The following is a 13875-nucleotide window of genomic DNA, read 5'->3' as shown; positions in this document are numbered from 1 at the left end:
ATAGTCTTTCTTCTCTACATTGAAAAATTTGGTTACTGGTTTTCTGAAAAAGCTTCTATAGCAAAAGGAAAGCAAATGTTATTTCTAGGCAGTACCTGAGAAATGTTTATAATGTTGACAAAGGGGCTCAATACAAGTATGTCATTATCATTTTAGGCCCTGTTGACCTATTGAAACATATTCTAGACCATGTTATAGAAATCACTGCTAAGGTTTGGGAAAGTAGATGGTATTTGGTGTCAGAGGATGTTATTGTTAGATTCATACTAGACAATTAAGGAAGATCAACATTGATGATTCTTTTTTTATACAGAGCAAAACTTACTCAGTTTTAAGTGAATTCCATTTCTATGTCAAAATCTGTAGCAAGTTTGCTTTTTTCAACTTTATGTTTTTATACTGTATCCTTCTTTAAAAAATTTTTTTTAATGAGAGACAAGTGACATGGCATGAATTCTAAACTCTGAAAAGTATGAAGAGTAGAAAAATAACAGGCTTGGAAAAGAGGCCATTAAAAGAAAAAAAGAAAAGATAGGTGACTCTTCAATCCTCATGCTGTCTTGATGATTAAAAAGCAGTGGCCTGAATGTGGAGATTTTTCAGATAACTCGATCATGCTCAGGGTACTTTCTTTTATTTTCAGATATTTTTCATATTTTGAGCTTCCCAGTGGATAAACTGTGTGTATGCATTTTTCCCCCTGTTTAATCATAGTTGTCTGTTTTTCTGATTTGTAGGAAGAAAAAAAGAAGTTTGACAAAGAGACAGAAAAGAACTATAGCCTAATTGATAAACATTTGAATTTATCAGCAAAAAAGAAAGACTCACACTTACAAGAGGTATTGTTTTAATTCTTGTTATTTCTAAAATTTAGTAAATAGTACATGTCTTTTTTGTTTAAAGGTGCTTTTCTCTTGAAAACTTTTCATTTAGGATTATTAGAGCTGGGAAAAAAAATGAACAGGTATTGCCATGAGTTAAGGAAAGAGTTCTTGTGGAGCAAGACAAAATAATTAATACATCTTGTAGTGATTAATTTAGGATGGGTTCAGAGTATTAAAATTTTTGGTTCGGAGCCTATTTTCACAGGAACCGTTTTAACCAGCGTTACTGAAGAACAGATATATTATTTGCAGGAATAGATTCATAATTGGCTTTCAAGATTTCTTAAAGAAATGAACTGAATTTAATAAGCTCATATACCATTTGGCTTTTATGTGAAGGCAGCATTAATCTTATTTAATGCTGAGGATTCAGGAGGTTCAGCTCTACTGGAAAGAGAGCATCTGTTTTACTTGTGTTAATAGACTCGTTTTTTGGGAGGGAGCCGTATGTAAGGAGAAAGGAATTTATGTCTTCTCTCTCATTTTCTCTTTCTAGCCATTTTCTAAATTCCCTGCCACTTGTTTTTTTTCGCTCACACACTCGAATGGAAACTCACTGGTTTACACTTTGGAACATACGCATTCATTAAAAATAATGCTGTTTGTGGCTGTTAGGATCTTGACACATCCTACAGAAGTGTGATTTTTTTCTCATTTGTTTATTTTTAAACACATAAGGAATCTGGGCATAATATGCTACTATAATATCCACTTATGGAAGTATCATCAAAACAACACTAATGACATTGAATCCAGTATGAATTTGGGTTTTAAATGTCATATTCAGTTGCCTACTGTGTGTGTGTGTGTTTATGTTTATGTGTATGTGGTCATTTTGACATTACCCACATGTCACATTTTCTTTGTCTCTTTAATACCTTTGACTGACATTTGGATGGCTTTTCAGAGTTTGTAAAAGAGAAAGAAGCTTTTGTACCACTTAATCCTCCTTACAATACTGTAGGTAGGTAGGGCTCCATTCTCTCCTTGTTCCTTATTATGTAGAAAGTCATGCAATTGTTACATGGGCTCCCTCATCTCCTACCCTCAGTCAATTTTGAGTGGCAGCTGTTGTTTTTATAGGCACTTTTTATGTTAGCAGTTTTCTGCCTCTCTTCTCCCCTTATCTCTATTTCCTGAAGGGATTTTCATGCCCCAAGTAAATTTCCATCTTCACTATACAATTAGGTATTTCATTCTAAACGTTGTTTAGGCAAAATCTTTAGTGTCATCCTTGGCCCTTTGTCTCACGCCCCACATCCAGTTCATCAGCATATGTCTTCTTCAGCTTCAGAATATTCTCAGAATATGGCCTCTTCTCCTGACCCCCACCACTGTCACCATGGCCCAAGCTGCTGGCGTTTCTCGCACAGATTATTGCAAACGCCTCTTAATTGGTCTTCCTGCCTCCACCAACTGTATTCCTACTGTTTGTTTTTTATATAGCAAGCAGAGGGAGGCTTCGTGTTGCTCTTCTCCAAACCCTTCTCACAGCTACCTCCAGGGGCCCAGGCCCATCCCAGCCGTCCTCACACCCTCGTGGGCTGCCTCGCGCTGACTGGGCTGAGGCAAGTGTATCCCATGCTCAGGCCCTTTGTGTTGGTTCTTCCTTCTGCCTAGGGCATTTCCAACCCAGATCAACATGCCTCACTCCTCCAAATACTCTTTCAAATACTCTCCACTCAGAGTTCACTTTATTAGAGAAGTTTTCCCTGACCATTTTGTTTAGAGTGTCCCCCTTACTCTGCTTTATTCTTTTTCTTCTTACAACCATTTGACTACATATTTGATTGTTACATGGCTTCTTCTGCTAGAATGTAAGCTCCTTGAAGGCAACAAGATTGTTTTATTCAGATTTATCAGATTTTTCCCCCAATGGCTAGAATAGTACTTGTCAGGAAGTAGGCACTTAAACATTGATTGAATGAACAGGTGTGAAGTTGCTTGCACAGTGAACTAGGGCTTCGAGAATTTCGTGATTCCCGAAGATAATTAAACTGTGGATCAGAAATTTGAAGAGAACTTTAAGATGAATAATTTTAGTTTCATTTAAGTTATATATTTTTTCCTGTTTTGCCCTGTTTGCTCTTAAGGAACAAACTCCCAACTGAAACAGCTTTCTATTGCACGTGTGAAGGCCTTAAAGGGGGGATGCTCTTTAGAGAGAACAAGCTTAGGTTTGGATTCTCATTACTTTTGGCAGTGAATTGAGTTGAGGTGCTCAAGAGATTAATAAAGGTTGCTTAGAGAGGGACTGAGCAAAGGCAGAGGAACTTGTATCATCTATTCTTTCCTCTTGTTTTAAATGAAAATAACAGGAGAAAATTGTGGCAGACACCAGCTGACTGGGTAATTCTATTAGGACCTTTAGCTATAGCTCTGCCTGTATTGGGTGCAATACCTTATACCTCCAACCACATCCCTAAATTCTACTTAATATTTATAACAAGTATTGCTAGTTGAGAAAATTCCATTTCTGTTGATTTTTGAAGTATGTTTTTGTTTGCTGAGTAGCCAAATATAATATTTCAGTATAAATACGACCAGGGTAATAGGTCCTTTGAATACCTTTATGTGAGATGGATCTACTCTCATGATACATATTTACAGCAGGAAGGGTCAGAAAGTAGATGATAATTAAATTGAAATTACACATTTGTTAAAAACAAGCAACTGTTACTTGGTGTAGTAAAAAGTATAGTCCAAATACCGGTTGCAAGTCCATATTGTTACCTGTGCTTCTGACTGACCAGCTATACAGTAGAGGTTTCTACGACCCCATCTTTGGGTTCAGTTAATTTGCTAAAGTACCTCACAGAATTCAGAAACATTTCTTTAAGTTTACCAGTTTATTATAAAGGATAAAATAAAGGATACAGATGAACAGCCAGACGAAGAGGTGCATGGGGTGAGGTTGAAAAGAGCCCCAAGTGCAGGAAATTTTGTCCCCATGGAACTGGGGTATACCACCAGGCAAGTGGATGAGTTTGCCAACAAGGAAGCTAGTCAACTCTCATTCAAGAGTTTTTATAGAGCTTAATCTATACTGCTTTCTCCCCTCCCTTCCCTTCCCAGAGGTTGGTGGATGGGCCTGAAAGTTCAGACCCTCTAATCACTGGGTCTTCTGGTGCTATCCAGGGGCTCCACCTCATTAGTGTAAACTCAAGTGTGTTCAAAAGGGGCTCCTTATGTATGACAAAAGACACTTCCATCACTCTGGAAATTCCAAGGGTTTTCGGAGCTTTGTGCCAGGGACTGGGGACAAAGACCAAATTATATAGTCCTTATTAGACCACATAGATTGCCTTATAGACTTGAGTCAGACTAAAGACTGTGCTGCTAGGTCTAATTTGGATGTCCATGGCATTGTCGTAAAATATGGGTTATCGACAGTCTCAGGGATTCTGGTGGTTTAATCACAGAACACGTGGCACAGCAGTTCTGAACACTCAGAACATTAGGGGAGTGTTGCTAGAGGGTGACCAGCCATGCCAGGGTATTGCAGTAGCACAAACAACTAGGAAAGAGAATTCACTAAAATTAAAAAAAAAAAAACCTGGTAAATCTGATCTTGCTATAATTTTCTTGTAGAACATTTCCCAGTAACAGTACGTGAAAAATTTACTCTTAACTCTTGAAATCTTCATTTTATTAAATACTCGACAAAATTACATTGTTTTTCCTGGGAGTTTTGTCTGTTAACTGCTGGTGGCTGAACTCTCAAACTCTGGTTATTAGAAGCATAAAAATGTTATGATTTTGATGAGTATGAGGTAGAAATTCTCATTTTGGCTTAATAACACTCTTACTTATTATATTTAAACATTATTTTAATTAAAAAATCATTTGATGCTAAAAAATTTTTTATTACATGTTAAATACTTTTTTTTCCCCCCAAAATTAAAAAATTGTTGTGGTAAAATATACGTAACAGAAAATTTATGATTTTAACCGTTTTCAAGTATGTAGTTCTGTGTGATTAAGTACATTCATGTTCTTGTGCAATTATCACCACAGTTTGTCTCCAGAACGCTTGTCATCTCGCAGTACTGAAACTCTGGACCTATTAAATAATGACTCCCTAGTCCCGCCTCCAGCCGGCTCCTAACCACCACCCTCTACTTTCTGTCTCTACGAATTTGACTGTTCTAGGTACCTTGTATGAGTGTAATCATGTGGTAATTGTCCTTTTGTGACTAGCGTGTTTCACTTAGCATAATGTCATCAACGTTTGTCCATGTGGTAGCATGTGTCAGAATTTCTGTCCTTTTTGAGGCTGAATAATATTCCGTTGTGTGTATACACTACATTTTGTTTATCCATTCATCTGTCGGTAGACACTTCGGTTGTTTCCACCTTTTAGTTATTGTGAATAATGCTGCTTTGAACATGGGTATACAAATATCTGTTCGAGTCCTTGCTTTCAATTTTTGTGAGTATTTACCCAGAAATGGAATTGCTGGGTCATACGATAATTTTATTTTAAATTTTTTTGAGAACTGCTATAGTGTTTTCCATATCTGCTGTATCATTTTACATTCCTATCAACAGTATGCAAGGCTCCACTTTCCACATTCTCACCAACCCTGTTTTTTTTGATAGTTTTTTCCTGTTTTTTTTGATAGGTATGCATTGGTATCTTGTGGTTTTGATTTGTATTTCCCTGATGGTTAGTGATGTTGAACATCTTTCCATGTGCTTATTGCCATTTATGTATCCTGCTTGGAGAAATGTCTAGGTAAATACTTGAAAAAGTAAAATTACCTAAGTTAGGAAATACATAATGCTTTATAAGAATGGTTTCTAGGATGAGAATTCTTTCTGGGCTGTTCTCTCTGGAACCATGCTCCTCTCCCAGTTCCTTTCTAGTTAGACAAAATAAGCTGGAACCTTTTTTTGGAATGTCTTCTGGCCATCTGGTTCCTGTTCACTCGCAGGGGATGGGACATTGTGAGGGCTTAAGAGCATGACTGCCCACAGATGGGCTTCAAGCCCTGACCTGCCTTTGAGAGCCAGGTTCTTGAGATGGTGCCGTTGTGGCCACTTCCTCACCTGCTGCGTTCACTCATGACTGCTAGGTGACTGGAATTTCCCCAACCCTCTTTCCCAAGCAGACTTCATTCTTAGAAGATTTGTTAATGGAAATAATGTTTATGTGGTTTTGGTTCTATGTGTACGTTCATCCTTGAATGTCAATTGCAGTTGGGGTGAGTTTTTCATGAAGAGCTTTACTCTTGGTCTTCAATCCTTTGGGGTCAGTCAACCTCATCATAGAGAGCAGCGGTTGGCAAACTTTTTCTGCAGAGAGTCAGACCGTAAATGTTTTGTACTTTTGCAGACCATAAGGTCCCTGTTGCACCTACTCAGTTTGGTTGTTTTAGTTGGAAAGTAGCTATAGAAGATACATAAAGGAATAGTCATGACTAATTTCCACTACAACTTTATTTAGAAAAACAGGCTCTGGGCCACATTTGGCCCGTGGACTATAGTTTTGCCAACCTCTGATAAAGAGTTTCACTCCTCACTGTCTCTAATTTGACCGGCTTCAATTATTTTAACATAGGCAGATATCCAAGTGGAACAAAACCGGCAACACTTTTATGAACTGTCTCTTGAATATGTATGTAAGCTTCAGGAAATCCAAGAAAGGAAGAAGTTTGAGTTTGTGGAACCTGTAAGTATTATAGCAAATTGTTCTGCTAGTTGAATTTCGCAATATGTTAGAAATATTTTTCTTTCAAGATCTAATTTACGGTTGCTAGAGGCTGTAGTGCACAAACATGAAGCAAGATATCCTGAATTATAAAGGGTGGACACAGATAGCCGTGTAGTCAAAGAATCCCCTCTGAATCACTGGTTCTCAGCCTTATTTGCACAGCAACAGGTAATAATGAATATTTTTCCTTTTGCTACGTGGTCTCAAGGATTCTCAATCAGGTGCAATTTTTGCCATCCTAGTTTTAACTCCACCCTTAAAAAAAATCCCTGTGAAAGAAATCATATTGGAATGTGAGTGAAAGCACATTTATGGGGTAATCTTCACTCAAGTTTGCTTCTAAAGCAAGTACACCAGTCCAAACTTTGGTACCTTCAACAATTACTGGTAGCAAATGATTTCTAAATAAAATTCACGATGTTTATAGCAGCCTAAGTTAAGAATCAGCATGTGGAACATTTGAAATTATTTAATGAGTTACTGTGACATTTCTTTATACCTATTTTAGAAACACATGATTTAGAAACACACACACATTTTGTTTGTGCTTATATAGATGTACTTAATAGCTTCAGTTATTTATAATATATATGCACACATATGAATGTATGTATCTTCTGAATCAAAATGTAAAGGGTATTTCATACTGTGGGTTTTAGCAAAAAAATAAAGACAGTGGGATTTGTGATTCTCAGGATCCATTTTAATTTTAATATAGATTCTTTTGCTTGTGATATTTTTTTTAAAAAACAGCTTTATTGAGATATAATTCACATGCCATACAGTTTACTTGTTGTGTGTAGAATTTTGAGAATCCAAAAAAATAACCAAGTAATGATTAATTAAAAATTAGCATTCATAGAAGGTATGGTCCAGTTGGAGTAATAGAATTTGAACAGTTGGAGAAAAATATGTGACCTCCTTAAAGCTTTCCTTTTATTTGAAATGATAATAATAATGCCTATGTTTATTGAACATTTATATGCTCAATCATTGTTCGTGATTGTTCTAAGTACTTTACTTTGCTCCTGCATTTATTCCACACAACAACTGAATGAGGAGATATTTTTGTTATCCCACTTAGCAGATAAGGAAATTGAAGTAGGGAAAGTTGCGGTAATTCGCCCATGGTCTCATAACATTGCTGAAGTTGGAAATTGACCCCAGCTGACCATTTAGCATCAAAGCCTCAAATTCCTAACCATTACACTAGGTGACATCCTGAAGAAAATGAGTTTCAAGATTTCCTTAATGCTCACCCCATATCACTTTTGCTCACTTTAGATTTACTCGCATATGGGGCAGAAGCAACTGTCTTCTAACAAGAGCAGCAGCTTGGGAGTTTGTAGGAAACTCAGGGCTTGACCACCACCCTGCCTCTGCCCCTCTGTGTCCCAGTTGCTGAACATCCTTGTCACGAAGACAGAGGTTACACTGCGCTGGCTGCTGTTGGAGAGAGCCTTCAGCCCTTTGATTCTGTGATTTCACTTTCCTTATAGATTCTATCAACCTACAGTGATAAAGTTTCAATTATAAATGAATATAGGGATTCTCTTGACTGAAAAGGACAAATGAGTGCTACAGAATTCCGTTTCTTCTATAAAAGCTGTCTGATGGCTCTGATATTTGAGGAAAAATCACAAATCCTTCATTTTTTATAGGGACTAATTAATAAATAATATGCAGTTAGGTTTAATTGAATTCTAGTGACTTCCTTTTAATTATTTTACATCAATAGAATCACAATGAGGTGAAGAGAACTACTTGGCTGTTTTTGTTATTCTTTTTTTTCCCCTGAGTTTTTTTTGTGCTAATGTCACTTTTTCTCCTTTGTTTTAGATGCTGTCCTTTTTTCAGGGAATGTTTACTTTCTATCATCAGGGCCATGAACTTGCCAAAGACTTCAATCACTACAAAATGGAACTACAGATCAACATTCAGAATGTAAGGAAGTGAAAGCTTTCTGGTGTAAAAAGATGTTTGAGATGTGTATTTTTAATTTATTTGGTACATGAAAACCCATAAACTAAGCCCAGGCTGATCTGTTGGTACTGGGAAGCTGAGGCTACGTTGCCACCTTCTGGTCGATTCTGTGTAACAAACTGCTCTCTGGCGAGGTGAGGCTCGAGGAATTCTGCCACCTGGCGGCTCTTTTTTTTTTTAAAATGAATTTATTTCATGTAATTTATTTTTCTTCCCTTATTTTCAGAGAAGTCACTATGTATGTTTTTATAATCAGAATTTCCTATAATTTGCTTTATTTTTTGTTTATCCAGTTTTATTGAGATATAATTGACACAATACTATAAGTTTAAGGAGTACAGCATGAGGACTTGAGATATATATTGTGAAATGATTTCCACGGTAAGTTTAGTTAACATCCATCACCTCATATAGTTACAAAAATTTGTTTTCCTTGTGCTGAGAATTTTGAGGATGTACGCTCTTAGTAACTTTCTACATATACCATACAGCAGTGTTAACTGTAGCTTTGTGGCACAATTCTAAGAGTGAGCTTTGTTACGTAGCTCTAAATTCTCTATGTATGAAACGGACAAAAGAGACCTCTACTTTAGATTTAAGTCATTTCAAATATAAGGATCTAAATTTCTTCTCTGTTACCCGTGTATCTTATTTGATTTTTATTCCCAGATAGGCTTATAGTTCCAATGGAACTTAATTCCTGTGTTTTATGCATGTTTACCAATGTAGTGGTATTCACTGTTGCTATGGGTCTTTATTTTTTTCCTCGAAAATGTATGCTTTCTATTAGGTCTTGGATAAAGAGATTTAGGAGAACTTTATGTATTAAACAGTATAATGTATGTGATTTTGATCAGAAGGTGGTGGATGTTTTTCCTTTCAACACTTTAGTTGATTTTGGATGTGTCCTCATTGAATTCAGGTTATGTTCAATATAGTTTCAGGCCTTGTTAGAAATACAGTAAGTTAGTTTTGGAACAAACTCCTAGCCCACACTGAGAGACATTCAAGTAGAAGGATGGGAATCTCTGTGTTGTTTGCTGCCTGACCTTCAATTTCTTATAATCTTAGAAATTGAGGATGAATGGTTTTTGTGTAGATTTTGAGTTCTTTTTTTTTTTTTTTTTTGATATAGTTCCTATACTTGGGAATGTAGATAACGAAATCTCTTGTTTTTTTTTAATTCTTGTGTCCATTTTTATTTGTAGATAGTTTGAACATTCAGTTGGGTTAAATAACTAGAAGAGTAGACCCCCGATCCCCACTCTGTCCATCAGTGACTATAATGTAACAAAATTTAAATATGTGTCAAAGTGTGTGTGTGTAGATTAGTCCTAACTTAAAAATTGTAGAATATTTAGTCTAATGATGCTGTGATTTTTCAGAATACTTTTGCAGGCAGCAGAACACAGTGTTGTAAAAAGAACATTACATAGTTAGTTTAGAAGATTAGATTATAATCCTGATTGTTTTCCTCCACTAACTGGCTGTATAACTTGTGGAAATTCACTTTTTCTGTCTGAACCTCCTTTGTCAAGTGCAGGGCTGGCCTGGATGAGAGAACCTTCAGGCAGAGCTGGATCTGTAAATTGTGGGGCCAGTGTAAAATGAGAAGGCAGTGCCCCTTAGTCGAAAATGAAGAATTTTGACACAGCGACAGCAGAGCATTAAATCAAGTGTGTGACCGTCTGAGCACAGGACCTGTATGACTGCACAGGCTACATGCCCGTGAAGTCAGCCCTGTCTCAAGATGTCCTCACATCTCCTGGGGGCTTCAATGAAACTGTCCCTACACAGCTTGTGTGTGGGTGGAAGTACACTTATCACACACCTCGGGGGGATGGGGTGTGTGGTTACCTTACGTACACCACAGTCATTTCAGAGAGGTTAAAGGTTTAAATGTGAATGAGCAGTAGTCTGTCATGAAATATGATGAGCAAAATGAGCAATACTCTGTGATGAAATATAAAAAGCAAAACTTAAAGACAAGGTCTCATTTAAAACGGTGCACAGAATCTCCTGGTTACTATATTAATACTAGCGCCCTAACACACACATTTGATAACAACAGTCGTTTCCCATAGACAAGTGGGCAGAGAACAGTTTACTGAAAAAAACCTTTTCTTTGTCCTCTGGAACTTGAGTGGTGTCGGTGAGTTGCCCTGAATCCTTGATGGCTTCTCTCAGATTCCTCTCGTCTTTCTGTTCCCGCTGTTTCTGAGTCCATTCCTGCAGCTCTTCCAGGTAGAGGCTCTTCTTTCCACCTCTCCCTCAGTATTGAGAACACCTGACTAGGTGTTGCCTTTGCTCTTCATTTTTCCTTTTAGCTCATTCTTTTCCCTTGAGAAATAGCAGCACCTTTGAAACACATGCCACTCATTCTACCTCACCTACTCTCTCTCTCCTCATTATTGCTGTAATTTACTCATTTCTTGGCCATTTGTTGCATTCCCTGATGATGTCAGCTTTTAGCATATTAAAGGGAAAATGCTGGCTATGGAGAACTGTATTACAAAAATCCCAGTTACGTGTTATTTTTTATGCTGTGTACGTTTATGTATTTAAGGAAACATACCCAAATGTTAAAAGCAAATCTTAGAATTAACTCTCTGTGCACTATAATGTTATAGATAATTTTGGTCAACTTTTAAGTATTTTACTGTAGTAAAAAAATAGCAAAATAATTTTATAATCAGAAAAAAGGTAAAAGTTATTTAAAAGTGAAAATGACCTATTTTTCCCCATCTAGTTTCACCTTTTCTCTTGTAAAAATGGTTAGACCTTTTTTTGGAAAGAGATTCAGTCTTCATCCCTTTTCCATAAGCTAGTGTAATAGAAGGAAAACAAAAAAGAGCAAGATGGCTTTTAGAAAATAGATTTTACACAAGAATGTAAATTGTATCAAAATTAAAGGATATTTAAAAAAATGAGTTTTAAACTTTCGGGATCTCTATCCCCAGAGGAATATGGGGAAAAGGAGACTAGAATAGAATTCTTCCTGGAAGGAAATGGAATATGAGCAATTTTGGGATTCATAAAGAATCACTAGAAGATACTAAGAGTGGTTAAGAAGAATTTAAGAATCTGTGCAAATATTTTTGTTACAGTGTTGGGAGAAAAGTGGAACACCAAAATGAAAAACTCTCTTTAAAAAACAAAAAAAGAGAGTGATTGGAAGTGATTGTGTCAAAATATGGGCCTGGTTATTTCACGGGGGTGAGGTGGGGTGGGGTGGTTTATGGCCACTTTTTAGCTTGTTTATGCTTTTTCTTTTGGCCCCCAAACAGACTATGAGTGCCCTAACCTTTTTCCTGTTTATAATGCTATGGGTTGGTTTTTATAATCTGAAAAAAAGTTTTAAAGTGTACTTTGCCTTCTAATCAGATTTAAAATAATTGTCAGTTTGACATTGAAGATTATCTTGTATCCTCTGTTAGAGAATAATTGTTAGGACTTTTCAGTGACTTAATTGTAATACTAATAATACCACCTGAATTAATTTTGTTACCATGTGCTGGGTGTTACCTGTGTGCTTTATTTGGATTATACACTTGGTCTTCATAACAGTCCCACGATGTAGGTTTTTTTATTCCTATTTTACAGATGAGGAAAATGAGGAAGAATAACTTCCTGAAGTCATGATGCTCTAGGGTCAGGGCCAGCATTGGAATTTGGGCGGACTCGCTCCAGGGCCCAAGGTGGTTAGTTTCAGATTTAGTGGTGGCGTAGAAATGGATCACTGGTGATGTGTCTGGGGCCAGTAAATACAGGAGTTGTGGAACATCCTGGTATGTCCATCTGTTTCCCTGGACCTTAACAACTTGTGGGTAGCATGGTAGTCCCTTAATTGTAAGGACTCAGATTCAGGCACTGATGGTGAACCTCAGCTCACCTCCATCTCTCACAAGTTCTGACTTGACTTTCCCTTGCCCCCATGGGAGGTGTTTTAAGGTGTTTAGACTTGATCACCTATTCACTTGGGATCTCCTATGCACCATTCCTTATTCTGACGCCTCTCTATGCATAGGGCACTTGATGGTATGGTATGGGGATTGCAGTGAGTGAGGGGTGTGTGTGTGACCCTCCCCTGCCCCTTGTTCTGTTATATTATTTTGGAAGATAATTAAAGCAGGGCTGCATGGGGCCCACCCCTGATGTTTTACAGCTGTTTCATGAAACCCTCTTCACATTTGTAGTTACGCTCGCCTGTTTTTTGTTCCCTGATGAGGTCATGGGGCCAGAATGAGAAAACTTAAATGAAAAATGGCAATCCGTACTTGGAGTCAGCCTTGCCTTCTGCCTTTAAAGCTTTATTTCTGGGTAAAACTTGATGAATAGCTCCTTGTCCCTTTCCTCTTCCTTTTCCCTTTAATATGAGTGAACATGTGCTAAACCTGACCCACTAGTTTTCCAAGATATTCAAAGGTGTCTGAATTCCAGCTTAGTTCCCAAATTGAGTCCTCCTCCCACAAATAAGTGATATTTAATTTATGAAGCTTAATTTAAGAATGATTTGTTTGGAAATTTGTTTATTTACCAAAGCATGTATGGAAAGGAAAGGAAATAATACAGCAATGGTGTTTTATTGCCATTGGGTAGTGCTCGGCTGTCTCATCAGTTATGGTGAAGAATAAAGCACCATAAAATGCTTTCAGTAGTGCCACCCACAGTGTAAACACTCTAATATTACCTATTTTAATGTTTACAGTCTAACCGTATTACCAATTCAATGATATCTTTGTATATATCTGGAGTTTATAATTAGAGATTGCTAGGTTCTAGCCATTTTTACCCCCATTCCTATTTGCCTAAAATGATGAACATCTTCCCTTCCCAGTGCAGAGTCATAAGCATCTGAGGAAGCAGGGCAGTGAGGGCGAGGGGCGCTGCAGGGAGGGGTCTGCAGCAGGGAAAGCCGGGTGATGGTGGGAGGGTACAGAGGCAGCATGTAGAAGAGGTGGCTGGAAGATTTGGGAGATTGGTTAAATTGAGCAGCTGTGTTAATTGAGCAAATAAGTAAATGTATTGAGAATCATGGGAGCCAGGCTTCTTAGTGTCTGAAAAGAAATTTACAGAATTGGAAAGGGGTAGGCTTGAAAGAAACCTGAAGTATTGGGTTGAACTTAGATTTATTGGTATGAACTTAATGGGTTTTAAAATACATAGCTAGATGTAGGAGTAGTGATGTGTATGTCTGTATAAATACATATGTATGTGTATATACGTATACCTGTATTTCCTCAGTCTGTCAGCCAAGAAGCCCTGGGAGCAATGACACTCCCTTAGCTGTGG

At 37.3% G+C, this 13875-nt stretch overlaps 1 protein-coding gene across 8 annotated transcripts in view; it reads left to right on the top strand.

Moving 5' to 3' along the window:
• ARHGAP10 (Rho GTPase activating protein 10) overlaps positions 1 to 13875 on the top strand; it is a 287552-nt gene that overhangs the window by 105241 nt on the left and 168436 nt on the right. For all 8 annotated transcript variants that reach the window (XM_070261551.1, XM_023636457.2, XM_023636458.2 and 5 more), the window contains 3 exons: positions 738 to 839; positions 6448 to 6558; positions 8440 to 8544. In XM_070261551.1, coding sequence (XP_070117652.1) covers positions 738 to 839; positions 6448 to 6558; positions 8440 to 8544 — 318 coding nt within the window. The remainder of the gene's footprint in view (positions 1 to 737; positions 840 to 6447; positions 6559 to 8439; positions 8545 to 13875) is intronic.

This window comes from Equus caballus, chromosome 2 (genome assembly GCF_041296265.1).
Source record: "Equus caballus isolate H_3958 breed thoroughbred chromosome 2, TB-T2T, whole genome shotgun sequence".
Lineage (NCBI taxonomy): Eukaryota > Metazoa > Chordata > Mammalia > Perissodactyla > Equidae > Equus > Equus caballus.
Note: the sequence above shows the minus strand (reverse complement) of the source record. Positions and strands in the feature narration are given on the sequence as shown.